At 37.8% G+C, this 27,679-nt stretch overlaps 2 protein-coding genes and 1 pseudogene across 3 annotated transcripts; all 3 read left to right on the forward strand.

Annotated features, from left to right (window-relative positions):
- Window positions 1–12,302: 12,302 nt before the first annotated feature.
- Window positions 12,303–13,262, forward strand: LOC309840110 (olfactory receptor 56B34-like; the record flags this gene model as incomplete). Its single annotated transcript, XM_082682178.1, has 1 exon — window positions 12,303–13,262. The coding sequence occupies one exon, from the start codon at window positions 12,303–12,305 to the stop codon at window positions 13,260–13,262; it is 960 nt and encodes a 319-aa protein (XP_082538304.1).
- A 7,864-nt stretch (window positions 13,263–21,126) lies between these two features.
- LOC309841259 (large ribosomal subunit protein uL11 pseudogene) lies at window positions 21,127–21,625 on the forward strand (annotated as a pseudogene). The gene has a single exon. The product of its transcript is annotated as a large ribosomal subunit protein uL11 pseudogene (transcript).
- Window positions 21,626–23,637: 2,012 nt separating this feature from the next.
- LOC309840246 (olfactory receptor 56B34-like) lies at window positions 23,638–24,603 on the forward strand (the record flags this gene model as incomplete). Its single annotated transcript, XM_082682343.1, has 1 exon — window positions 23,638–24,603. The coding sequence occupies one exon, from the start codon at window positions 23,638–23,640 to the stop codon at window positions 24,601–24,603; it is 966 nt and encodes a 321-aa protein (XP_082538469.1).
- Between the last annotated feature and the right edge of the window lie 3,076 nt (window positions 24,604–27,679).

A 27,679-nucleotide genomic window follows, 5' to 3' on the forward strand; every position in this document is an offset into this window, starting at 1 on the left:
TTGTGATCTCTATCAAATAAATAAATAAAATCTTTTTTTAAAAATATACACTTTTGAGTATAAGAACGCTGATCCATGTTCATTTTGTACCTTCTCTAAGCCTAGTACAGGAACTCCGCACATGACAGATGCTTAATACTTGATTCATGATGTGGCTGGTCAGCAGTATAAGTTAGTCTGTGGACCTAAGTATCAAATATCCTGGACCATGATATGAAGAATGACCTCAAAAAGTTTGCATGAGTCCACCTTGGAAGTCTTAGAAGACTGCTCAGAGCTTAAGCAACACCATGAGCTCATCCTACCAGAGAAGTGAGCACTGGGCAGGGCAGCAGACCTGGGCAGAAGTCAGTCCATATGTGGGACAAGCCATCCTAGGAGTAATGATTGAACACTTACTCAAGAACAAAGACTATAAACTTTCTCCAAAAGGAGCTATTACTTCACCCTTGACCAACAATGGCCGCTGATTCAGACTGAAGCACTCCTCCAGTAAGAAAAGGTATGCAAGAGGCAGTCACAGAAAAGGGCTTGAACTTAAGCCAACTTCCACTGTTTCTACCCCCAAAGGAGTAGGGTAATAACATCTAACCTTAAAGACTTCTTTACAGTTTGCAGAACACTTTCCCACAATGGATCAACTAATTTCATGTAGTCTTCACAGCAGCCTTCTTAGGAAACATAGTATACTATTAACCCTTTTTCACAAAGAAAAAGCACTCAGGTTGAATGATTATACAAGTTCATCAACTAGTAGATTGTTGGCAGCCATGAGGCGTGGTCGAGGGCATTGCACCACTAGGTTAAGGTTTGAACTAAGGCCGGCCTAACACCTGTCCTGCCGGTGACGGCTAAGGGTGGGACAGCCTCGCAGATAAGCCTGGTCTGTTAGTCTCTTACCTTTTCCTCTGATCCCCGTTCTCTCTCTCAAATAAAGAGCCCCTTGCTAATCTGCGGCAAACACCTCTCAGGCTTAAGGACTGGAGCAACTCCAAGGAGGTAGATTATTCTGTACCTACAACAATGGAGAACTTTAGATGTGTACCGCAGTAGACAGTTTCCTACCTAAGTTGATGTTTGTCCAAGGCTTTCACAAACCAAGTCATTAAAATATACCCTGCCTCCTACAAAGGTAACGCCTTCTCATTCCTACTTCCCTCCTATATACTTAGTTTCTCCAGATAGCTTCTCATTTTCCATTAATCTGTCTCCTGTTTTCCTGCAGTTCCTGACTATCTAGTTCATCCCTAAAGCTTCTCATTTTCCATTGACCTATATCCTGTTTTCCTATAGTTCTTTATTATCTAGTTCAACCCTATAGCTTCTCGTTTTCCATTAACCTATATCTGGTTTTACTGCAGACCCTAAAATAAGTTACCAAAAAGCACATATCTGTGCTAACTTCCATGGCTTTCTGAGGGACGTGATTACTCAAGAAGCAAGACCCTGTCTCCCATCCCTGGCACCAGTCTGTACCATTATGGTTTAACTAAAATAACGTGTGGTGAACAAACAGAAATTATATGATGAATGCTTGGAAACCCCTACCCCAATTAAACTGCCTATATAAGAAGCTCAATAATCAGAATAAAGATGGAGATGTCTGACTACTAACCAGAACTCGCTGTGTGGCTCTCTCATTCCTCTCGCCAATGCCACCCCTCCTTCAGGGATATCTGTACCTGCCAAGGCTGGATCCCGTCAGTAAATAGCAGTGTTGAGCCATCCTCAAAGCTGCCTCCAAGCTTTCATTCACATATTTATTTCATTTATTTATTCATTCATTCAAAAACACACAGCATGGGTCTATGTGTAGGAGCCCCAAGTGCCACTTTCAATAACTTGCTGGGGATGTGTCTCTCAGTTCCTTTGAAAATATGCAAACATCTCAAATCCAACCTGGAAAACTCTGACACAACAGAAAGATAAGAGCAGCTAATTATTCTCTCCACTCACTCTATGTGCCATGTGTATAAAAAGGCGTGTGCACTCTGTTTTATCTTTACAAACTATTCCTCTTTGTCACATGCTTTACATTTACCCATTTGTTCTGCCCTTTGTGATTTTAATACTGTCACACTATTTTATTTTTAATTGCCTGTCTTTTCTAGAATATTTATTTTCATACCAGCTGACAACTTCATTTGAACCTGTCATTTTGAAAGTACACTAGCTATGTCTTCATTACCGTGTAAAACAAAACCACAATGAGATACCACTCCCACCTACCAGGATGTTTATAACTCGAAATACGGAAAGCCAGTGTTGGTGAAGTTATGGAGAAAATAAAACACTCACAGGGTGCTGGTGGGGACGTAAACCAATGCAGCAGTTTCGGAAAAGAGGCAGGCAACTCTTGGGGGTGATTAACAAGTCACCCCATGACCCAGCAATTCCACTCTTTGGTACCACCCAAGAGAACTGAAAACATGTATGTCCACACAAAAATTTGGACATGAATATTTATTCCTAAATATTCCTAATAGCCAAAAAATGAAGACAACTCATATGTGCCTCAACTGAGGAATGCATTAAAAAAATGCGGTATACCCATGCAATGGAAAATCAGCCAGCCAGAAAAAGTAAAAGAGTACTGATACTTGCTACAACATGGATAAAACTCGAAAACATTAGGCTAAATGAAAGAAAGCCCGTCAGAAAAAGATACATATCGTATGATACCATTTTTATGAAATATCTAACATAGGCAAATTCATAAGGACAGAAAGGAGCTAAGTAATTACCATGGGCTAAAGGAAAGGGAAAGTGAGAAACAACTATGTACAAAAGGGTTTCTTTGGAGATGGTGAAAATTTCCATAATTAGAAGTGATAGTAGTACAACATTGTGAATGTACTAGAAGCCACTGAATTAAATACTTTAAAATGGTTAAAATGCTGAATTGTATGTTGTTTGGATTTTACCTCACTTAAACACTAACAAAAAACAAAACAAAACAAAACAAAAAAACACAAACCTCTCTTCTTATGCTGTCTCTCCAGTGCCCTCTACTGCCAAAGTTTAGCATTGTTCCAGCGGATAAAGGCCTATTACTGAGGGACCTAAATCCACTTGCAGAGAGCAGGCCAAACAGGATTTGTAGCTGAGGCACAAGAAGTTGATAAATAGCCTGGTTCACACCTTTGACTACTCAGCTTCCAAATGCACTATTTCACGCACATCTGAACTCCCAAACAACAATAAAACAACTCAATACTTCTATTTTTAAAAAGACAGCTAAATAATAATAATTAATAAATAATAATAAACATAAAAGATAGAGCTATTCTTCATACAAAGAGGTTGTGACTTTTTCCCCAAAAATAACAAGATGCACAATCCCGAGAGTCAGTGTATACACTGCTGGAAAAATTACCATATTCCTCAAATTCAGTCAGAGTCCAATCAAATATTCTGTTACCTACCAAAGACTGAACTATTCAGTTAGCTTTCAATAACATACATAAAATAAAAATGGAAAGGAAAGAGAAGGATCATTTATAAAAATAGAAGTTCACAAATAAAAAGCCAATATAGAGTATTCAAAGATACTATAGCTCTAATTTCTGTAATTGTTCACAAGGTCATTATTGATCTCTACCATATTTATACCAACTCTGTCAAAACTTGGCAGAGTATCGAAAACCTTCATTCTTAAAAGGTCTGAACTCTCAGTCATCCTGCCCTTTATCGTTAGTATACTTGTCCATTAACCCTTACTAGTGAGCATGGAAGTACTAAGAGGCACCTCGGGGATATCCTGGGTTCCCACCATAGTCTTCCTATCCCCATTGCATAGAAGCAATCTAATTTCCCCTTCGTTTGGGGGTTTAATCACTCCAGGTAATAGATTAATCTCTTTTTCTCCTCTGGTTCTATGGTGTAAGGCAGTAAGATGAGTACCCTTTTTTTTTTTTTTAAGTTTTATTTAAGTTCCAGTTAGTTAACATACTGTGTAATATTGGTTTTTAGCTGCAGGTGTATAATATAGTGAATCAACACTTTCATACAATGCCTGTGCTGATCATAACAACTGCACTCCTTAATCCCTATCACCTATTTCACCCATCTCCCCTCTGGTAACCTTCAGTTTGTTCTCTATAGTTTAGAGTCTGTTTCTTGGTTTGCCTCTCTCTCTCTCTTTTTTTTTTTTTTTTCCTCCTATGATCATTTGTTTTGTTTCTTAAATTCCACAGATGAGCGAAATCAAATGATATTTCTCTTTCTCTGACTGACTTATTTCGCTCAGCACACTACTCTCTAGCTCCATCCACATTCTTGCAAATGGCAAGATTAAATTCTCTTTTATTAGCTGAGTAATATTCCATTGCAATGTTTTACCACATCTTCTTTATCCATTCACCAGTCAATGAACATTTCAGCTTTTTCTATAATTTGGCTGTTATTGATAATGCTCTTATAAACATCAGGGTGCTGCAAGTATCCCTTCAAAATCAGTATTTTTGTACCATTTGGGTAAATACCTAATAATGCAATTGCTGGATCATAGGTTAGTTGTTTTTTTAACTTTCTGAGGAACTTCCATACTGTTTTCCACAGTGGCTGCACCAGTTTTTATTTCCACCAACAGTATAAGAGGGTTTCTCCTTTCTTGATATCCTCACCAACTCCTGTCATTTCCTATGTTGTTGATTTTAGTCATTCTGACTGATGCATAGTGAAGTCTCATTATAGTTTTGATTTGTATTTCCCTGATGATGATGTTGAGCATCTTTTCACTAGTCTGTTGGAAGATGGTTCCTTGATGTAAAGATCTATAAACAGAGGATCCAAAATAAAAATACTTCCTGTTCTAATCCTCTAATGATATTTGAAGCATTTGCTTCCATGACCAAATATGCAAACTGAAATCCAGAATCTGTCATCACAGTCAGGAACCATCAATACCCTCCACTTGCTAGCTACACGTTGGTCTCGTAGTGACCAATAGTTGTTTTGAGTCTCTGGTTGTCCCTGTTGACAAACAGAACAATTTTGAGCTTCAGAAGGAGTCAGTGGATTAGACTTATTTATTTATTTATTTATTGCCCATGATAGCATGATAGAATAATCTCATGACCATTCATCTCAGGTAGCCCAAGAAGACTCCACCAGGAAGTGAATTAAAACATCTAATTGTTGATGCTACACCACTTCTGAGTTCACAAAAGGGTTTTGCTAATGAGAATGAATATGCCCATTTTTACATTCTTTTTTTCCAAGTTCATAGTGTTCCATAATCTTGCATGCCATACTGAGATTCATCTTATCGAAGGTCCAGTTCAGACCACATTACCAGTTCATTGTCTGTGATTGAAAATATGCATAATTCCATCCTCTTCTATTGTCATTATCACTTAGTCCTTTCGATACTGTGAAGAAACCCACTGAGCATATTTACCTTTCCTTTGGGCAAGTTCATTAGTTAAAACAACAAGACAGCAGTCATTCTGAGAGCAACCGACATTCTATTAGCAAAGATAATTTTAGATATTTGCAGGTTTTCTGAAATACCTCATGATTTCAGAGTAGAGAATAAGCTATGAAATGTTTATCAATGTTCTTCCTTCAGAAATGATACCATATCTCTCCACAGCATTTCTACAATGTCCTGAACAAAATATTTTTTAAAGATTTTATTTATTTATTTATTTGACAGAGAGAGAGATCACAAGTAGGCAGGAAGGCAGGCAGAGAGAGAGGAGGAAGCAGGTTCTCCGCAGAGCAGAGAGCCCGATGTGAGGCTCGATCCCAGGATCCTGGGATCATGACCTGAGCCAAAGGCAGAGGTTTTAACCCACTGAGCCACCCAGGCGCCCCTGAAAAAAAATTTTTATTCCCAAACCTTCTTGGTTGTGACTTCACATATTTTATCAATATTCAAATTTATTTTTACCAAAATTTTTTACCAATTTTTTGGTAATTTTACCAAATTTTATGAATATTTTACCAAAATATAAATAATTGTTGTTCTACCAGAATTGCAGAATTGCTTACTCCCCTGACCATGCTTTTTTACAGTCCAGAAGCAAAATTTCCCTAATGTGCTGGCAATTCTTGACTCTCTTTGGCTATAGCTTGATAATAATAATTTATGACTTTGTATATCTTAATTTTAGCAAGCTACACCTCATTTTGCAATGTATTACAAAACCTTAACAGTACAATATTCTATTAAACAAAATTGCTAAATCATTACATAACTTTGATTATAGCAAAAACAAATGATCACACATGGATCACAATATTGATTCCATTCCAAAACTGGGCAGCAACATGCAAAAGAATGAACCTGGACCACTTTCTCTCACAATACACAAAAGTAAATTCAAAGTGGATTAAAGACCTGAATGTCAGATCTGAAACCATAAAAATCCTAGAAGAGAGCAGAAGCAGTAACTTGTTTGACATATGTCATAGCAACTTCTTCCTAGATAAAAAAAATTAAAAGGCAACCTACAGAATGGAAGAAGGTATTTGCTAATGACATATCCAGTAAAGAGTTAGTACCCAAAATACATAAAGAACTTATAAAACAACATCCAAAAAACAATACAGTTAAAAAATAGGCAGAACACATGAACAGACATTTTTCCAAAGAAGACATAAGATGGCCAACAGACACATGAAAAGATGCTCAACATCACTCTTCAGGGAAATACAAATCAAAACTACAAAGAGGTACCACCCCTCAACTGTCAGAAGGCCAAAAGCATTATTTATAGCAGCCAAGATATGGAAGCAACCCACTTTTTCATTAATTAATGAATGGATAAAGAAGATGTAATACACACACATACACACACACACACACACGAAGTATTATTCAGCCATGAAAGAGAATGAAATATTGCCATTTTCAACAATATGGACAGAGCTAGAGTGTATCATGCTAAGCAAAGTAAGTCAGTCAGAGAAAGAAATAAACACCATTTGATTTCACTAATATGTGGAATTTAAGAAATGAAACAAGCAAAGGGAGAAAAATAAGAGAGAGAGAAAAATCAAGAAACAGACTCTTAGTTATAGAGAACAAACTGATGGTTACCAGAGGGGAGATGGGTAGGGTGATGGGTTAAATAGGTGGTAAGGATTAAGGAGTACACTTAACTTTATGAGCACAGAGCAATATATGAAAGAGTTGGATCACAATATTGTACACCTGAAATTTAATGTAACACTATATGTTAACTAACTGGAATTAAAATAAAAACATTAATATATATTGATTCCATTCTACCACAATTTGACTGTATTTTGAGTAAGTTTTGGCTGTTAGAATCTCTGACAGCAACCTTTAAGCAACAAAGAAGTAAATGGGAGTTTAAGCTAATTTGAGAAAATTAAAATAAAAATTAAAGTTTTATTTAATATAGTATATGTAGCTAGAATACATGTATTATTAAACAGAAAAGGGTAAAATGCCACTGCCTATGAATGTAAGCATCACACTTTGAAACTCCTTTAGACTGCTTCTCTATTCACTCTTCTCAATATTCATTCGACTATTTGACGAATATTCATAAAATATCTACTATGTTCCAAGAACTGGTCTAGGTGTTGGAGACAGAGCAATGAACAAAAATTACAAGAAGCATGTTTTGGGGGAGCTTATATTTTAATGTGAAAAAGAAAAAAAGATACAAATAAATGACTTGATAACATGACATGTTGTGATATGTGCCATAGAGACAAATAGAGCAGAGAGTTATAGAGTCAGGACTGCTATTTTAGATAAACTGGTCATAGAATGCATCTCTGATTAAGGAACATTTGATCTGAATACAAATTCTACATCACTCTTTTATCCCAGTTTAATTAACACTAAAATTACAATGTCATAAAAGACAAGAAAGGCAAATGGTCCTGAAAAGGAACTGATCAACACAAATAATAGAGAGGGCTCTAGTAAGATTACCTGAGTAATCTGGGTATTTATAAAAAAATGCCCAATTCTTTTGGCACTTGAGATCATTAGCAAGAGCAATTTCTATGCATGCTAAAACAAAAGTTAAATTGCAGTGAGACAAGAAAGCTATAGGAATTGAGGATGAAGAAGCAACATAAACAGGTTACTCATAGTGTTTGTGATCAGGAAATAGGGGAAATCTCTGAAAAGAAGACAAAGTAAAGATATATTTTGAGATAGGCAGACTTCAAAACCTTCCTAGAATGAAGAGCACTATTCCTCAGACAAAAGTGAATTAATCCTTGAGTGAAAGGCTGTCCGTTTTGTGGGCTGCTCTGGGATTTGAGGTGAACGGACTCCAACATTTTGTGACTAACCCCTAACAACACTTGGGTTGTATTCCCATTACAATGCCAAAAAAAAAACCCTGGAGGATGTTTGTTATAAAGCAGGGAGGGCCTGGAGAGCACCGCACCAGGATCAGACATCTCACGGACCTAATTTATACAAAAACCCCAGATTCCAAGGGTGGCAAGCAAGGACACGAATCTGTTCTGAACAACAAAAGGCTGACAAAGGCAGCTGAAGCCAGGAGAGCAGACAGCTACAGAAGGCATTACAGGTATCTTCCAAGACCTCGAAGTACTAAGTAAACCAGTCAATGACCTGTACCCTAAAAGTGAGGGGATGGACGTTTCCCACCATCCTGTAAGAAACCCCCTTCCTCCTCTCTGAGTTGAGTTAGTATATGCCTTATCCTTGCCTTCTATGGCTTTCCTTATTTGATTCTTCACCTCTAGTACCTCCCTTCTCTCAGGCTCTTGACTCGTAGAAACTAAATTCTGTGACTAGGAAACAGGAGAGAAATGAGACTGAGTTCTAGGATTTTCAGTAAATCAATGATAAACCAACAGGCCTAGAATAATAAATTCTACACCCAGGATTCCTAGAACAAAAAGCAACTTTAAATAAAACATTGCTTTATTCACTCAATGAAAAGACATGATTTTTTTAAAAGACCTCATATTTAATATAAATTGAAGCTGAGTTCCCACTAAATCAACCAAAAATTGAAGATATTTGCCATCATACTTATTTTATATTGATCATGAATTTCCAACTGTTTCAGTGAGATATAAAACAAAGATTAAAATATATTAATATTTGTAAAGAGGGAAAGTAGCACTGTTCATAAGCAACTTTTTTTTTAAAGGTATTTGTTGCACTTTTTTTTTTAAGATTTTATTTTTAAGTACTCTCTACACCCAGCATGGGACTCTAATTTACAATCCTGATATCAAGAGTTGTATGCTCTGTGAACTAAGTCAACCAGATGCCCTAAAAGCAAATTTTTGCTATACCCAGAAAATCAGGAAAAGAGTATTAATGGGAAAAATTTAAACATTGACAACAGTTTAGCAAAATGGTTGATACACAAGACAGAAATAACAAAACAAACAAAATTGCAATTTATAAAATGATAAACCCCAAATATTTGGTTTCTCAGCAACGATTAATTGGATGAGATAATACAGAAAAAAATCCATGAAGTATTTAAAAGTAGCACAAGTTTAGCAAAATGAATGAATGCAAAAGGAAATAACAAAACCAATATAATAACACTAAAAAAAGGTAAACTCACTGGATTTCCATAGGTCATAAATACACAATGGAATACATAATGAAAAAACTCATATTCATTCAAAATACTAATAATAAGAACACTGTAGAAGTACAAAATTTTAATAAAATTTTTTGAAGATTTAAACAAAGGCAGAGAGAATCCACATTTAATGAATAAGCAGACTTGACAGTATAAGGATGTCAATTTTTTTCCAAAATTAAGTTACAAATTTTGAACAGTCCCAAACAAAATTGCTATTTTAGTATTCGATATAAGAAATCAAATTTAATCTGAAAAACAAACACATGAAAAGGACTTTAAAATTAAAGAGAATAGGTAATAAGGGATTATAGTCCTCTTGTGTGTTAAATTTATTATAAAACTAAAATGTTTGACTCAGTTTGATATTGGCACAAAATTAACCAGAAAAAAATAGAAAAGACTGAGTGCTACATAGAACTTATACATATAAACATTTACTATATAATGAAAGAGGCATAATAATGGCTTGGTAGGACATGTAGAAATCACTGTTTAATTATGCAAAACCACTTTATTTACATACCTCTCTTTAACACAAAAACTAATCCCATATAAGTAAGTTGCATCACAAAACCAGAAGGTCTACCATTAAAAATTAAAAGTCATAGAGAAGTGAGTCCTGGTCAAAATTCTCAGTGAAGAATGGTCTTTTGTAACTGTGTTTTGGTTGAATAATAGAATATTTTGAGAATTTGATGAAAGCTGGACAGTTCCTCTCCTCAGAATAATATAAATGTATATGAATTTTTTCATATAAATTTAAGAAATTCAAGAATTTCATGGAGACAACCAATAAATTCTTGATAAAAGAGTTCTACTTAAGCTTATAAGACCTAGAAACAAAACATTTAAAAATTGTGTAAGATACAATATAAATATATCCAAATATATATAGATAGATAAAAATATAGATATATAACATACATTTTAAAATTTGTAATAAAACCAAATAAAAATTAGGGAAAATATTATAAAAGCCATATGACATCATTTAGTGGCCACTGAAAAAAATTGTTTCTAAAGCTTCCCAATGCATCAGAAAATTTATATGTACCAAGAAATTTATATGTACTATGGGCACCTGGGTGGCTCAGTGGGTTAAGTCTCTGCCTTCAGCTCAGGTCATGGTCTCAGGGTCCTGGGATCAAGCCCCACATCGGGCTCTCTGCTCAGCTTTCCCCTCTCTCTCTGCCTGCCTCTCTGCCTACTTGTGGTATCTCTCTCTCTCTCTCTCTCTGTGAAATAAATAAATAAATCTTTAATTAAAAAAAAGAAATTTACATGTTCTAAGAAAAAGAACAGGATGAGGAATTCCACTTACATGAAACTTTATAAAACATTATCTTTCAGCAAAAAAGTTCTGAAAATTAAATATTCTAAAACGTTATAAACCATTACCTTTGCTTGTTGGTATTTTGATTTATAGTTACTTTTCTTAACTTCTGTTTTTTGTTTTCTAAAAGTGCTACTGTTTAATTTTTTATTTTTATTTTTCAGTTTCATGAGTACTGTATGTTTATTATAATTATAAAAGGCATGGTCATTCATTCTTCACAGAGGCAGTGAGGGATGGAGGCTTCTCTTCTACTTAATGCCATCAATGAAGCAAAGATAGAGATTTGGAAAGGCAATATTGATACCTAAATATTTGACAAGGGAAGGTATTACTCACAAATAAAGGTAAAAAAAAAAAAAAAAAAAGAATTCTCAGGTATTTCCAAATGGTTTTCCAAAACCATAATGCCTGTATGCTTTTTGATACATATTTTTGAAAATAGTCTACAATAGTTCAAGAGTGAACAAAACTGAGACTGTGAGAATGAGGAGGACAGAGTGTATAAAGGACCAATAATGAGCTGCAAAATCACTTAAATGAAACGGTCTAAATGTGTGTCATAAATGCCTACTGCTTTAAACCTATACCATACAAAACTCTGAAAGTGTTGGGAAGTCTGGTGGTAATTTTCTCTCCTTAAATCTTTTACTAATAAAATTGATGACTCTAAAATATAGCTTTATGTATGTCTTTAAATTACTTTCATAATCGGAAGATGAAATAGTGATATCCCTACAGATATTAACCTTTTAGCTAGGATTTGATGCTAGAGATTAATTTTTGCTCAAGTTTTCTCACTTATTAGTGTTTTCAGAAATGATTCTTATCTAGACAAATCATTCAACCTCTGTATCCTTATGTGTAAATACCAACCCCTGCTGGGTGAAGATTAAATTACTTGATTTTTGTGGAGATATCATTTGTCAACTACAGGCATTGTTTAAAAGAAAAACATGGTCAGGTTCTCCCTGTGGTTGCTTGGTTTCTTCGTGAAGATCCCCAACAATGGAGAAAACACCTCTGCCCTCTAAATTTGGGTTCTTTAAAAGGTACAAGTCTTCTGCTATGTGTCTGCATTACACACACACACACACACACACACACACACACATCTACCCAGAATTTCCAGAAAACAAAGCCAATAAATCTTCACTTTTATTCTGCTAAAAATTTGTATGTTAGAATATATTTTGGCTCTTCTATTGTTCTTATCCAAACTTTTCTCAGGGGTCCAAGTGGGTTGAGGATACATTATCTTAAAAAGGACTTCTTGAGTTATAAAGGATAAATCTTCTACATCTACACAAATTTTGAGCCTCAACTGAGCTTACCATAGCCTATGCTTATTTCCCCTTTATTCATAGATAGATGCTGAGAAGACATCCCACGATATGGAAACCACCATAAACAATAGCTCCAGTTTCCAAGTGTCTGAGTTCATCCTCATGGGGCTCCCAGGCATTCACGAGTGGCAGCACTGGCTCTCCCTGCCCCTGGCTCTGCTCTACATCTTAGCTCTTGGTGCCAACATCCTCATCTTAATCACCATCCAACATGAGCCTTCTCTGCACCAGCCCATGTACTGGCTCCTTGGTATCTTGGCTATAGTGGACATTGGCCTGGCTACCACCATCATGCCCAAGATATTGGCCATTCTATGGTTTGAGGCCAAGGCCATCAGCCTTCCTGAGTGCTTTGCTCAGATCTATGCCATCCACTCTTTTATGGGCATGGAGTCAGGTATCTTCCTCTGCATGGCTATCGATAGATATGTAGCCATCTGCTACCCACTTCGGTACCCCTCCATAGTCACTGAGGCTTTTGTGATCAAAGCCACACTGTCCATGGTGCTCAGGAATGGCCTCTTGACCATCCCAGTGCCTGTACTGGCTGCCCAGAGACACTACTGCTCCAGGAATGAAATTGACCACTGCCTGTGCTCTAATTTGGGGGTCACCAGTCTGGCCTGTGATGACATCACGATTAACAGATTTTACCAGTTGGCCTTGGCATGGGTTATGGTTGGAAGTGACATGGGTCTGGTGTTTGCTTCCTATGCTTTGATTATTCGCTCCGTGCTGAGGCTGAACTCTGCTGAAGCAACATCAAAGGCCCTGAGTACCTGCAGCTCCCATCTCATCCTCATTCTCTTTTTCTACACAGCTGTTATTGTTGTGTCTGTCACGCAGCTGGCAGGAAGAAAGCTCCCTGTCATCCCTGCTCTCTTCAATGTGCTACACAGTGTCATGCCCCCAGCCTTTAACCCCATGGTGTATGCCCTCTGGACCCAGGAGCTGAGAGTAGGCTTCCAGAAGGTGCTTGGTTTGGGCGACAACATGTCCAGGAAGTAAGCCAACTTTAAATGGCAGTGTTCTATAACTGGTGTTACAGAAAGAGCACAGGCTTTAGAGTGTAACAGCCCTGGGTTAAGAAAGATTGCATGTCTCCCAATTGTTAGGAATATCAATTCATATTAATTCACCTATTTGGTACAGCGTATACTAAGTGTCAGGCACTGTTCAAAACATTTCACAAATATTAACTCATATAATTGCATAACAACCCTATGAAACAAGTACAATTGTTATTTATATATTTTGCAGATGAAGTAAGAAAGTTGAGAAACTTGCCCAAGGTCAAATGGGAAGTTGCAGAGTGAGGTTAGAACACACTTCTCTCTATTAAAACTCACTACTAACTTTTAAAAACAGAAATTAAGATGATAAAAAAAAAGGAATGATATTTAACTAAAGGAAATTGTAAATCACTTCTCCATTAATAAAAGAAAATTCCATTTAAAAGTTGGCAGCAATTTTTCTGTCTAATAGAAAATACAGTACATTTTAAATGCTATAGAGTCACTCTAGATAACCCTATTAGTTACCCCTCATCACACACACACACACACACGCGCGCACACACGCGCACACACATACAGCCGTGTGTCTGAGAATTGGACCCAATTCTAACACTACTACTGGGAAACAGCATCAGATTTCACAGGTTAAGGGTTCAGTCCTACAAGACTGCCTTTACCCTACCCTCTGCTTCAGATGCCTAGTTGTAAGGCCTAGACTGTCCAGCCTGTGCTCCTGCCCAACCAGATATAGACTGGAGATTCCAAATGATGGGAGAGCAGAATGCTGGCTGAAGACAAAGCATAACGGGACACCCTGCACCCTCCCCCCTCCACTCTTGGGTGAGACCTGTGTGACATTCTTCCAGGAATCTCCCAACTATCTTAATGTTAATGCCTTGCTAGAGGGGAAAAGCCTCCAGTATCCTGTGAGTCTTCTTTTTTTTTTTTTTTTTTTTTGAGTCTTCTTAAGTATATAAAATTTCTTTCAGAAATCTCCCTTTTTCCTTACCTCCCCCAACCCCATAGTATATAATCAAGCATCCCTCACAAGCCCGGGCAACAGCTCTTTCTGCCCACAGGTCCTGTCCCTGTGCTTTAATAAACTACCATTTTACACCAAAGATGGCTCAAGAATTCTTTCCTGGACATTGGCTCCAGACTCCAACCCACCGAACATCACCTATAATTACAAAACCACATCACAATGACCCTTCCTTCGGTTTCAGAAAGCAGTCACAAGTCCAGGTTGTTACCTGTACTTCTGACAAACTTGCTATGATCAGAGATTTCCAGGACCTCTTTCTCAAGTTCCATTAATTTGCTATGGCAGCTCACAGAACTCAGAGAAACATTTTTTTAGCTAGATCTCCAGTTTATTATAAAAAGTTATGTCAGAAATAGCCAGATGGAGGAGAAGCAGTGCAACGTATGTGTTAAGTGATGTGAACAACAAAGCAAAAGAAAAAAATAAACTTCCTTATACCTTACAGACCATTGACAAGTACTTGAGACATGTTGGGGCAGGGGTGGGGCTTGAGGGGTCAGTGACCTTCCTCCAGGAATTGATGTTATACTTTGTTAGAGGCAAAGACAAATTCGGCTTGACATTAGCCTAGATTTTCAGGATCCTGTAAGTCTTCTTTAACATATAAAAATCTCTTTGGAAACTTCCTTTCTTTCTACTCCCCAGGATGTATGTTAGTCATCTTCTTCCAAGCATATAGCCCACTGATAGACATCTGAAGGGTCTCATGACTAAAGTTTTACTAGAACGTAGTAAATGACCTTTTCCTAACAACAGCTAGCTCCTCAAGGTCCTGGAAACCTTGCTTCCAAATTCCTTAGACTTATGCTATCCCCAACCCCTTCCCAACTTGAAAGCATATAATCAGCCACTTCTTACAACCCCAGTGCAGCTCTTTTTGTGCACATGTCCTGTCCCAATGCTTTAATAAAATCGTTTTTGCACCGAAGACATCTCAAGAATTTTTTCTTGACCATTCACTCCTGAACCCCAATGTTTCACATCATTAAGGCACAGAGCTTCTGTGCCCTCTCCAGGCACAACACTCTCCTCATATTAACATGTGTTCACTGTTGGGTCCATAGTCAAAGGAACGAGACTGATAAAAAGTGAAGGTCAAGCAAAGGTTTATTTCATGCCAAGCACTGAGAATCAGACTGACCAGCCAGGGCCATCTCTTGCAAAGAGGCGACCTCTCTCTGCCTTACAGACTAGCTTTTAATGACAAAGGCCATGTGGTTGGACCTGGCCATGCACAGGTGGCCAGTGAAATTATAACACACAGAGAAAGCTGCACAGTCATGCTAGATCACACATAAGTGACCAATTGAATCAATTGGATTACAATTTACCCTAGTAGATATTTGAACTAGCCTATCACCTTGGTCAGAATTGGTGCCCAAAAAGCACCCAAAGGACGGGGCCCATACTCTTTGGTAGCTAGGAAGAGAGTTTGTGCCCCATTGATTGGATACCTCCACCTGGCCTGACCCATCCTTGTATTTGGGCTTTGTTACCTGCGACTGGTTTCGGGGACTTGTCTTTAAGTAAGCCCCCTGGGGGGAGGGGGAAACAGGGACAGTTTAAGTTTTACTGTATAAACAACAAAGTCATTCAAAGTCATTGCTTAACTGGATGGAATCACTCTGGCTGAATAGGCCCTTACATTCACCAGCTGGGAAGAGATCTGAACCCAGGGATTTTTTGTGGGGATTCCATTACACAGTCATAACTGACTAAGTCATTGGCCATTTGCTGACTCAGCCTCCAGTTCCCACCACCCCCATCCCACCCATCCCCAGATGTGGGCCCATCCTCAGATCACAGAAGGACATCCCAAAAGTCACCTCATTAGCATAACAAAAGCAACCTTTAGCTCCCTTACCACAGGAAATTCTAAGGGTTTTAGGGGCCTTGAGCTGGGAACAATGGATGAAGACCAAATACACAGGAAAAACCCCTTTGGTCACCTGAGTGACCAAAATATATATCCCTTAGAAATCACAGAATGAGAGACCAGGACTGAGAAACTGAGGCCATTAAAATTCAAAAAATTATCTTTCTTTTAACAGAATGAGTTAGATAGCAGTTCTATGTTATATCTATAGACAAGGCAGAATTGGGCCATGTGCTTTTCACCTGTTTTTAACAATGATCTTTGTAGAGGCTGCTTTTAGGTAAACAGGGTTGAGCAAAAGAGAAAGGTCCCACAGTGACTGGCTAAATACAGACAGTCCCACCAAGCCACCGACCTTAAAATATCCATAGACCCTAACTGAACAATGAGCTATTTACAATCAAGCACAGTTACTAAAAAGGGGAGAATTCCACACATTGCCATACCAACTTATTTTAACCCCTTTTTAAAAACCCCCATCCACCATGAGAGACTATGGACTCTAAAAAACAATCTGTGGGGTTTGAAGTGGGGGGGGGGTGGGAGGTTGGAGTACCAGGTGATGGGTAATATAGAGGGCACGGATTGCATGGAGCACTGGGTGTGGTGAAAAAATAATGAATACTGTTATACTGAAAATAAATAAAAAATAAATTTAAAAAAAAATAAAATAAAAATAAAAAGCCCCCATCCACCACATCCTTGCAGACAGTCCTCTGCTATCCTGTCCACATCTCCTTTGCTGTGTAGTCAATAAACTTCTATATCCATTGTTCTGCCTCAGCTGAATTCTTTAACCACCTTGCCACTGGCCTCCTCCCAATCATCACCCAACATACAAACTAATATAATATTATATGTCAATTATACTTCAATTAAGAAGTTTTTCAAATTACTCTAATTTGAGTGGGCCATCTGTTCCCTATTAGTACTCTATCTACTGCAATGCTCATTCAATTAGGCAATATGAAGTCATTAGCAAAACCAGTTTCAATATAACAGTAGGATAGGATTCTTAGTTATAAGTATAAAGGTGAGGAATTGAGAGCAATATACAAAGATGACTCTTACAAGAGACTGAGTCAGGGAAAGATAGATGCTGGGGATACAGGGTATGACTGAGAAGTGCCATGGAAAGACCCAGGCAGAAGTGTGTACAGAAGAGATATTCTGTGGAGTCCTTGGAATCAGTCCTTGGAATCCTCAAACATTGAGGTAGAAGATTCAGGAGAGTGGAAGACTGTGGACACAGGGTACGGAGGATACAGTCCCTTCTGTTATATCACTTGGTTTGATACATTACAAAACAATTGGAGGATAACCAGATTTCACCTTTGCCTTTGTGCAATCCAGACACAGAAAACTGCATCAAGCTGGGCGTGAGCATCCTAGGATATAACACACACACACACACACACACACACACACACACACACACACTCCTAACACCCACCAGATTCCTACCCTCAATCACAACTTTCTGAGTTCAGACAAAGCTCTTTTTACCACTTCACCATAAGCTCATAAGCTACAGCCCTTCCACCCACTTTCACAGTCGAATTTCATGTCCTTCTCAAAGTAAAGTATTGTCTTCATTACAGTATTTGTATTTCCTTAACCATTTAACATGTGTCAAAATCTGCTAGGTTTATCCTAGTTCTCTATCTTTTTCATGTGTCACTGGTAACATTTCTGAGTATTACATTCCTAATTCCATTTTCTTCATAAATCCTGTGGCTTCTCATGTGGAGTTTTGCATAGCACAGTGATTTTGAAGAACTCCTGCATTCCATTACATCAGAACTGACTACTTGCTAGAGTGAGTGAGGAGGAAACCAAGTTTAGACAAAAAGGGCCAACACACTTTCTTCTGACAGTTCAACCTGGCAGAGCTGTCCACCTCCTGGGCCCATGTCCTTGGACTAGGTTTGTTCCCAGAGCAGCCAAGACAGGCCTCCAAGTCACTGGGGAACCTCCTGTTGGAGTGAGACATCTGCTCCAGGGGCAGCCAGATGGCAATGAGGAGTGCCATGGGGTGAGCCCAGGTTGGGGTGGGTGTCAAACCAAAACCAGGTGATTTCAGACCTGTGATTCACATCCAAAACCCCAGGAGTGGTAGGAAAGGGACACATCTGCTCTGAGCAACAAAAGGCACAGCATAAGCAGCAGCAGCCAGGAGAAGGGAAGTAGCCCAGAAGGACGAACCAGCCTGGGAGGCATCTTCTTACTCCTGCAGTAGTAAGTAAATCAGCCACTATCATGGACTCTGGGAGGGGAATCAGTGGAGACAGTTCTCCTCTCAGGATTCTGTCCCTGTCTATGAATCTGGCTCACTGTTCTTGGATTTCTCAACTTGCCTTTCTTTACCTTCCAACAGTCTCTTCATCTGGGCAGAGGTTAAGAGCTCTAATCTGGGAATTTGTGGCTGAGTTCTGACATGGCTATATTGCAGACAGTGGGGCTCTCCAGCCAGGGGAATGTGCAAAGAAAACCCCTTGGTTGCCACAGTGTCAGGCACACAGGAGCTGCTCAGTAAAGCTTTGGTGAGTAAACGACCAAGCTAAGTGATTCTTGAATGATAAATTATAAGGCAAAGATCCCCAAAATTAAAGGATATTATGAATCATGACTCTCAGTTCTTCAATGATCTGGAACTATTGCAGTATATAAAACACATTCTTAATTGGTTTTATTTGTAAAACACAAAAGCCAACACCATTCTCAATGTATAATATTTTATTAAATCAACCAATGGGGGAAAAATGAGATTGGCTGGTAGCACTGTTTTATGTTGTTCTGATTAAAACAAAGCAGAAAAACATAAATGAGAGCTATATTTGGAAAAGAGAGCTCCAAATTATCATATTTATAACACTAGTGAGGTCTTACTAGAAAATCAAAGAGGAAAAAAATGAAAAAGGATTTATAGTGAACAATAAAATAGTGAAGTTAATCCAAAGCAAAATAGATATCAGCAAGTTTCAAATGTACTAGCAACAACTAATTAGAAAATAAACTCTAGAGGGGCACCTCAGTGGCACAATCAGTTGCATGTCCAACTTTTGATTTCAGGTAAGATCATGATCTCAATAAATAAAATTTTTAAAAAAAGAAAGAAAAGAAACTCTAGGGAAAAAATCCACTAATAAAACTTCAAATATGGAGAGAAGACAGTTTGGGGTTTTTTGTTTTGTTTTTTAATTTTGAAGTGTTGGGATGCCTAGGTGGCTCAGTTGATTAAGCATCTGCCTTCAACTCAGGTCCTGATCTTAGGGTCCTGGGATCAAGTCCTACATTAGGCTCCTTGCTCAGCAGGAAGTCTGCTTCTCCCTCTGCTTGTGCTCTTTCTCTCTCTCTCTGACAAATAAAATCTTTAACAAATAATTAAGTAAATAAAGTTTGAAATGTTGAGACATTAAATAATAGCTTTTAGTGATAGATGTATATGAAATTTAAGTAAAGACAAATCAGGGATGCCTAGGTGGCTCAGTCAGTTAAGCATCTGCCTTTGGCTCAGGTCATGATCCCAGGGTTCTGGGATCAAGTCCCTAATCAGGCTCCTTGTTTACCAGGGAGACTGCTTCTCTCTCTGCCTCTGCCTGCCACTCTGCCTACTTGTGTTCTCCCTCTCTCTCTGACAAATAAATAAATAAAAGCTTAAAAAAAATCAAATTGCTGAATAAAAGAAAAAAAACTTTAATTAAAAATAGAACTACTATAGGATCTATCAATTCCACTTTGGGTGGAACTGATTGCGCCACTGAGGTGCCCCTCTAGAGTTTATTTTCTAATTAGTTGTTGCTAGTACATTTGAAACTTGCTGATATCTATTTTGCTTTGGATTAACTTCACTATTTTATTGTTCACTATAAATCCTTTTTCATTTTTTTCCTCTTTGATTTTCTAGTAAGACCTCACTAGTGTTATAAATATGATAATTTGGAGCTCTCTTTTCCAAATATAGCTCTCATTTATGTTTTTCTGCTTTGTTTTAATCAGAACAACATAAAACAGTGCTACCAGCCAATCTCATTTTTCCCCCATTGGTTGATTTAATAAAATATTCTTCATTGAGAATGGTGCTGGCTTTTGTGTTTTACAAATACTTCATTTTACAAATACTTCGGGTATTTATCCAGGAAAATAAAAACACTGATTCAAAAAATATATACATATATACTCCATGTTTATTTCAGCATTATTTACAATAGCCAAGATATAGAATGTGTTAATGTTCATAAATTAGTTTTCATATTTTATAGGATCAAAATTAAATTGGGGTGTTTTTTTTTTAACCAACAAAAGAATTTACAGTGTTGCTAGCAGGCTAAACATAAGAGTTTTAAAATTTTAAATGTAAAATATTGAGTGAATAAAAGATCTATATATGTCAAATTGATGTGGGGAACAAAGACAAAAGAAAAAAATTGAATTCCCTACAACTTACAGCCCATTGACAAGTCCTTAAGACAGGCAGAGTGGGGACGCCTGGGTGGCTCAGTTGGTTGGGCAGCTGCCTTCGGCTCATGTCATGATCCCAGCGTCCTGGGATCGAGTCCCACATCGGGCTCCTTGCTCCGCAGGGAGCCTGCTTCTCCCTCTGACTCTGCCTTCCACTTTGTCTGCCTGTGCTCGCTCTCGCTCGCTCTTTCTCTGACAAATAAATAAATAAAATTAAATTAAAAAAAAAAAAAAAAAAGTTGAAGACAGGCAGAGTGACCTTTGTCTAGGAACTCAACTGCCTTGCTGTTAACACATTGCCAAGGGCAAAAGACAATCTTACCTTAACATCATCCCAACCTCCAGGATCCTGTAAGTCTACTATTACATATAAAAATTCCTTTGAACTTTGGTCTTTTGGCTCAGAGTAGGCAGAGGTACAATTGACTTCAGTCATCCTGAATCCTGGTTTATCAGACACCAGCCGCCTCAACCATGCCACCCACATTCAACCCCAATGAGATCAAACTTATATTTCTGATGTGCACCGGTGGCGAAGTTGATGCCACATCTCTCTGGCCCTGAAGATCAACCTCCTGGGTCTGTCTTCAAAAAGCGTTGGTGATGACATCCCTCCTAGTGACTGGAAGGGTCTGAGGATGACAGTAAAACTGGCCATTCAGAATAGACAAGCCCAGATTGAAGCAGTACCTTCTGCCTCTGTCCTAATTATCAAAGCCCTCAAGGAATCATCAAGAGATAGAATGAAGGAGAAAAACAGTAAGCACAGTGGAAATACCACTTTTGATGAGATTGTCAGTATTGCCTGGCAGATAGGGCACTGATTTTTAGCCAGAGAATTCTCTGGAACCATTAAAGAGATCCTGGGGACTGCCCAGTCTATGTGCTGCCATGTTGATGGCCATGACCATCATGACATCCTAGATGGCATCAGAGTGGTGCAGTGGAATGCCTGGCTAGTGAAAAACTATAAAGGAAAATATTTTAATAAAGGATCATTTGACAACCAGAAAAAAAAATTCCTTTGGAAACTTCTCCTGTCCTTCAAGATACATGTTGGCAATCATCCTCCAAGCATATGGCCCACTGATATACATCTGAAGGGTCCCATAACTAAGATTTTATTAGACAGTAATAAATCACCTTTTCCTAACAATAGCTAGCCCCTCAAGATCCTAGAAACCTCACTTCTAAAATTCAGAGACTTACACTATCCCTCATCCCCCTCCCAACTTGAAAGTATATAATCTGCCACCCCTCACAACTCCAGTGCAGCTCTTCCTGCCCATAGGTCCTGTCCCTGTGCTTTAATAAAACAACACTTTTGCACCAAAGATGTCTCAGAAATGCTTTCTTGACAATTCACTCCAAATCCCAGCATTTCCACCTCAAAATCTCTTATAAATCTAGAGAAGTTTTGTTCACTATGGTAATACCACAATGCACAGATAGAAAAGTGAAACAGAAAAAATATAAAAACTTACTGCAAACAAAAGGAGGAGTTAGCAGTCAATGGGAAAAGAAACTAAAAGAACTGTTTTGCTATTTGAAGAAAAATAAAACAATATAAATATATTCCTCCCATTATAGATCAAAATCTATTCAAGATAAATGAGTTACATTTTTGTAATAAACCATTAAAAACAGGAAAAAAGAGCAATGAGAATAATAATCAAAATTCTGAAGATGTTTTTCTTATTCACTCAAGATTTACTGCCCATTTTCCCTTGCTGTGAAAATAACTTTAAAATGTTCTACCGCCAAGCAAGATTTGAATAAAAATAAAGACCTCACAAATGGGGAGGTACTGTTACAAAAAGTTATGGCAAACACTGATTTCACTTAAGTATAATTATCTAAATATTTAAATGTCAAAATATATACAGAAATTATGAAAATTAAATCTAGTATATGTTAAAATTCATTTAAGGAAATACATGGTATTATCCACTTTTTAAAATAATGCTCTTGAAAAAGTTCTACTAAAATCTGGAAGTGCTAGGAAAGTTGTTACTAATTTAATCATCTTATGTATCTTGTATTTAAAAATCAATAAATTGAAAAATTAGGTTTTAATATGTTTTCAATTTAACTTTTTTTTTTTTTTTTTTTTTTGTTAGGGATAGAGGAAGAGAGAGAGCGAGCGAGCACAGGCAGAGAGGCCTGGAGAGGCAGAGGGAGAAGCAGGCTCCCTGCCGAGCAAGGAGCCCAATGTGGGACTCGATCCCAGGACGCTGGGATCATGACCTGAGCCGAAGGCAGCCGCTTAACCAACTGAGCCACCCAGGCGTCCCTCAATTTAACTTTTATAATCAAAAAGGGAAAAGGGGTTATACCTTAAAAGAACCATTTTTACTAAGCCATCAGAAATAGTTTAACAAAATTTGCATAGTAGCTAAATACAGAATACTAGGATTTTTAGTTCCAGTGCATTTATCATTTAAAACTATAGCCTCAAATAAATCACTTAACTTCTGTGAACTTCAATTTCCTCAAATTTGAAAAAGTCCTCTTTCAAAATATTTTTTTTAAACATCTAAACCCTATTCAAAACAAAACCATTATGATAATTCCTGTTTTGATTTTTGTTCTTCCTTGGAGGACCTCCAAGAAGGGCTGTATCTATTCTGTCCTTAGTTTAACTCCTGAGAAATCAAAATATTCATGACTTTGTCTCCCACTTTGTCTATACCCTCTTGCTCCAGGTAGAAAAATGCCACTGAGTGACATAAGCCTGTAAATGATTCCCCTCTGACTTTGCTTCTTCTGTATCTTCCTCTTAGGGCTCATGTTGGCCATCTCTGTTACTCTCTTCTGAATATTTTCCACAGACAAGGGACATGGTGTATTATCTTGACGAAAGGGACTATGAGTGAATCTTATATCTTTAAATTAAATCTGAATCTCAGCTGGACACTTAACGAAGCTTCCTTTTTGTTTCCCTGGATCTACAGGCAGACACTACCAATTCAGATTCCACAAGATATGGATATCTCCCAGAACGCACCCAACAGCTCAAGATTTCAAGTGTCTAACTTCATTCTGATGGGGCTCCCAGGCATTCACGAATGGCAGCACTGGCTCTCTCTGCCACTGGCTCTGATATACTTCTTAGCTCTTGGTGCCAACACTCTCATTGTGATCACTGTTCACCATGAGCATAACCTGCATCAGCCCATGTATCAGTTCCTTAGTATCCTGGCTATAGTGGACATTGGCTTGGCTACTACCATCATGCCCAAGATTCTGGCCATCTTCTGGTTTGATGTCAAGGCCATTAGCCTCCCTGAGTGCTTTACTCAAATTTATGCTGTTCACTGTTTTATTAGCATGGAGTCAGGCATCTTCCTCTGCATGGCTGTGGATAGATATGTAGCCATCTGCCACCCACTTCAGTACTCCTCCATAGTTACTGAAGCTTTTGTGGTAAAAGCCACAGTGTTCACGGTGCTTAGGAATGTGCTGTTGACCATCCCAGTGCCTATACTGGCTGCCCAGAGACACTACTGCTCCAGGAATGAAATTGAGCACTGCATGTGCTCCAACCCAGGGGTCACTGGTTTGGCCTGTGATGATATTACCATTAATCAGTTTTATCAGTTGGCTTTGGCATGGGTCCTTGGTGGAAGTGACATGGTTCTAGTCTTTATTTCCTATGTTCTGATCTTTCGCTCTGTGCTGAGGCTGAACTCCACTGAGGCAATAGTCAAGGCTCTGAGCACCTGCAGTTCTCGTCTCATCCTAATCCTCTTCTTCTACACAACCATTGTCGTAGTGTCTATAGCCCATCTGGCAGGAAAAGCAGTTCCCATCTTCCCTGTTCTTCTAAATGTGCTCAACATTGTCATCCCTCCAGCTCTCAACCCCATGGTATATGCTCTTAGGGCCCAGGAACTCAGAGTAGGCTTCCAGAGGGCGTTTGGGTTAGATAAGAATGTGTCCCAAAAATGACACAATCTTGAAGAATGTGATATGTCATATTACAAAAGAGCACAGGTTTTGAAAACCAACAGACCCAAGTTGCAGTCCAATTTCCCTCTCTCATTCGGAAATATCATTTTTTTAGCTAACACATGAACAAAAATTCAAACTGTCTAGAAATAAAAATGTTGCAAACAAAATAAATATGAGAGGTAGTTCCTGACTAAGTGGAGCTATACACATCGTTTTTAAGGGAAGCAATTTACATTTAAAAGTTACAGTCATGGAAATAACTCAAACATGCATCAGCTGATGAATGAACAAATAAAATGAGGTATATCCATATTTTGGAATATTATCCCAACAATAAAAAAGAATGAAGTTAAAAACAAAACAAAACAAAAAAGGAATGAAGTACTGACACATGCTACAATGTGAATGAACCTTTAAAACATTATGTTAATTGAAAGAAGCCAGACTTAACAGATCATATATTGTATAATTTTATTTATAGGAATTGTGTGTAATAGGCAAATCCATAGAGACAGAAAGTAGATTAGTGTTTGTCAGAGGCTGGGGATGTTGAGTGTTGAGGAATTGCGATGACTACTAAAGGATAACATTTATTTTGTGGGGATGAAAGTGTTCTGGAATTACATAATGGTGATAGTTGCACATTTCTATGAATATACTAAAAACCACTGAATTGTATACTTCAAAAGAGTAAAGTATACTCTTTTGTATACTCAAAAGAGTAAAACAGTAGTATGTACAATAAGTTTCTGTTTTTTTAATGTTGCCAGATGTTTGTCTAACACTAAAGGCAGCAGATTTTCCTTCTTCTAGAAATCACTACAATAAAAATTAATTGTATATGGAAGAATGTAACATAAACTATTTTGTGATTTCACAAAGCTTGATCTCTCTCACTATATATGGAGAAGCCAAAGAAGCTTTCTGGAAGAAAAGTAATGAGATTACCTGACTCCATAACCTTTCATTTTGGATTTTAATATAATGTGATTTTTCTCAAAGAGTGGATGATGATACCAACAGATTCTAGATCTTCTCTGCATCAAAGATCATATAAAATACCATAAAGAGAAATCTCACCAGAAGAGAAGAGAGTGAAAAAGAAAGAGAGATAAAGAGAGAGTACTGGGAGGAAGTAAAACCAATGTCCTAGGACCAGTGTCAAAATCCAGATGGATAAGGGATAGTTGCCAGCTTCAGCAAATGTCAGTTGTTTTATTTTCAGATAAATAGCAAATAATTTTTTAGTAAAAGTATGTGCCATGCAATATTTGGTGTCTATTCATATTTTAAAAAATTAGTCATTGTTTATTTGAAATTCAAACTTAACTTGGTGACCTATATTTTATCTGGAATCCCTACAGGTAGTAGTATGCTCACAGGTCCCCACATGGCTGAGGGTGGGACTCTCTCTGACTTAGTCTTTCCAACTCTGTGGGAAGAGTATTTGTCATAAGACTAAGCATGTAAGTGCTAGCTAAAGGGTTGTCAATTTGGGAGTCTGAGTATGGAGAATGCTTGGCCAAACATAATACTGAGGAAATGTGTTCATCTTACCACAAAGGAATTTTTAGATAGTACAAAATGGTTTGGAGAGGTCATAAATCTTCTTCTATAAAATTAGAAATAATTATCAGAAATACTCATATCATGGTTCTGAACACCAACGACAAACTGAGAGACAAAATTTATTGAACAGTTGCTGAATGTCAGCTAGAAGGGACATGATTCTGTTGCTCTTGCCTGGGGTGGCTCCCGTCTAACTTCCTCCAAAGCCAGCTTGGTCAGTATGACGGTTTTACCAGAGGAAGACTGGGCATAAAATCAATAGCTTCACTACTGGAAGGGGCTGACTTGATTTGGAATGAAGAGTGGAAAACTCATATCCAGTGTTGAATGGGGAAACCCTGCAGTCATCCTAGCCAGAGGATGATGTTCTGGTTGGATTTAGCCCCAGACTGGGAGACTGGCCAAAGGTGAGAGAAATTTAGAGGGTTTAATAAGCTCTTCACACATGTCCAGCTGACTGGAAGTTTATACAGACATTCAAGGGAAAACAAGGAGAACCCAAACTCTCCACACATCCTAACCTGTCCAGAAGCTGAGTACACATGAGAAGACACTTAAAAAAACCAAAGGAAAATTAAAGCAGGGGCAGACCTGAAAACTGCCTGAACTTTGGATGTGCTTCCCAAGCTGAACACAGATCCACAGCAGAAGAGACAACTCTTACTAGCTCAAGGTATTTAGACACAAAATCTGGTAAATCACTGGTAGCCCACTAAGCTACGCAGACACAGGGAAACCCATTAAATTCCAGACTTAACAGTAAAATTTTAAGTTTAAAAATATCTGAGGAGAGAAGTCAGGTGAAAGCTGTGAGAGAGATGCCAGGAAAAGCCACTCAAAACAAAATAGCAACAACACTTACGTGGGGTTGGGGAGAATCAGAAAAGATATTTAAAATGCCTAGTTTTAAAAAGTTGTTTTTTAAGCAGGAGACATGTAGAGAAAGAACAAAGTATGTCCTATGGGGGTGGGGGGAGGCAGCAGTCATCAAAACTCTCAGCAGACCTAGATACTGTGTTTCTCGAAAACAGGATTCAGAGCAGCCATTATAAACATGTTCAAACAATAAAAGGGAACCACACTTAAAGAATTAGAGAAAAATATGAGGGCAGTGACTGTACAAACAGAGAATCTCAATAAAGAGATAGAAACTATACATATTAATTAAATGGAATTTCTGGAGTTGAAAAGTATGATAACTGGGATGGAAGGAACAACTCATTGACAGGCTCAACAGCAGATCTGAGAGGGCAGGAAAGAAAAACAAAACAAAACAAATAAACCCAGTGAACTTGAAAATAAATCAAAGGAAAGTATACAATCTGAAGTACAAAGAGAAAAAATAATGATTTAAAAAAATGAACAGAGACTCAGAGCCCTGTAATACAACAAATATACCAACATAGACATAATGCAATTCTCAGAAGGAGAAGAGAAAGCAAGGATGGGGCAGAAAAAATGTATTAAAGAAATATAGGTAGGAACAATTTATGAAAAAACAATA

The sequence above is a fragment of the Mustela nivalis genome (assembly GCF_964662115.1).
Source record: "Mustela nivalis genome assembly, chromosome: 9".
NCBI lineage: Eukaryota > Metazoa > Chordata > Mammalia > Carnivora > Mustelidae > Mustela > Mustela nivalis.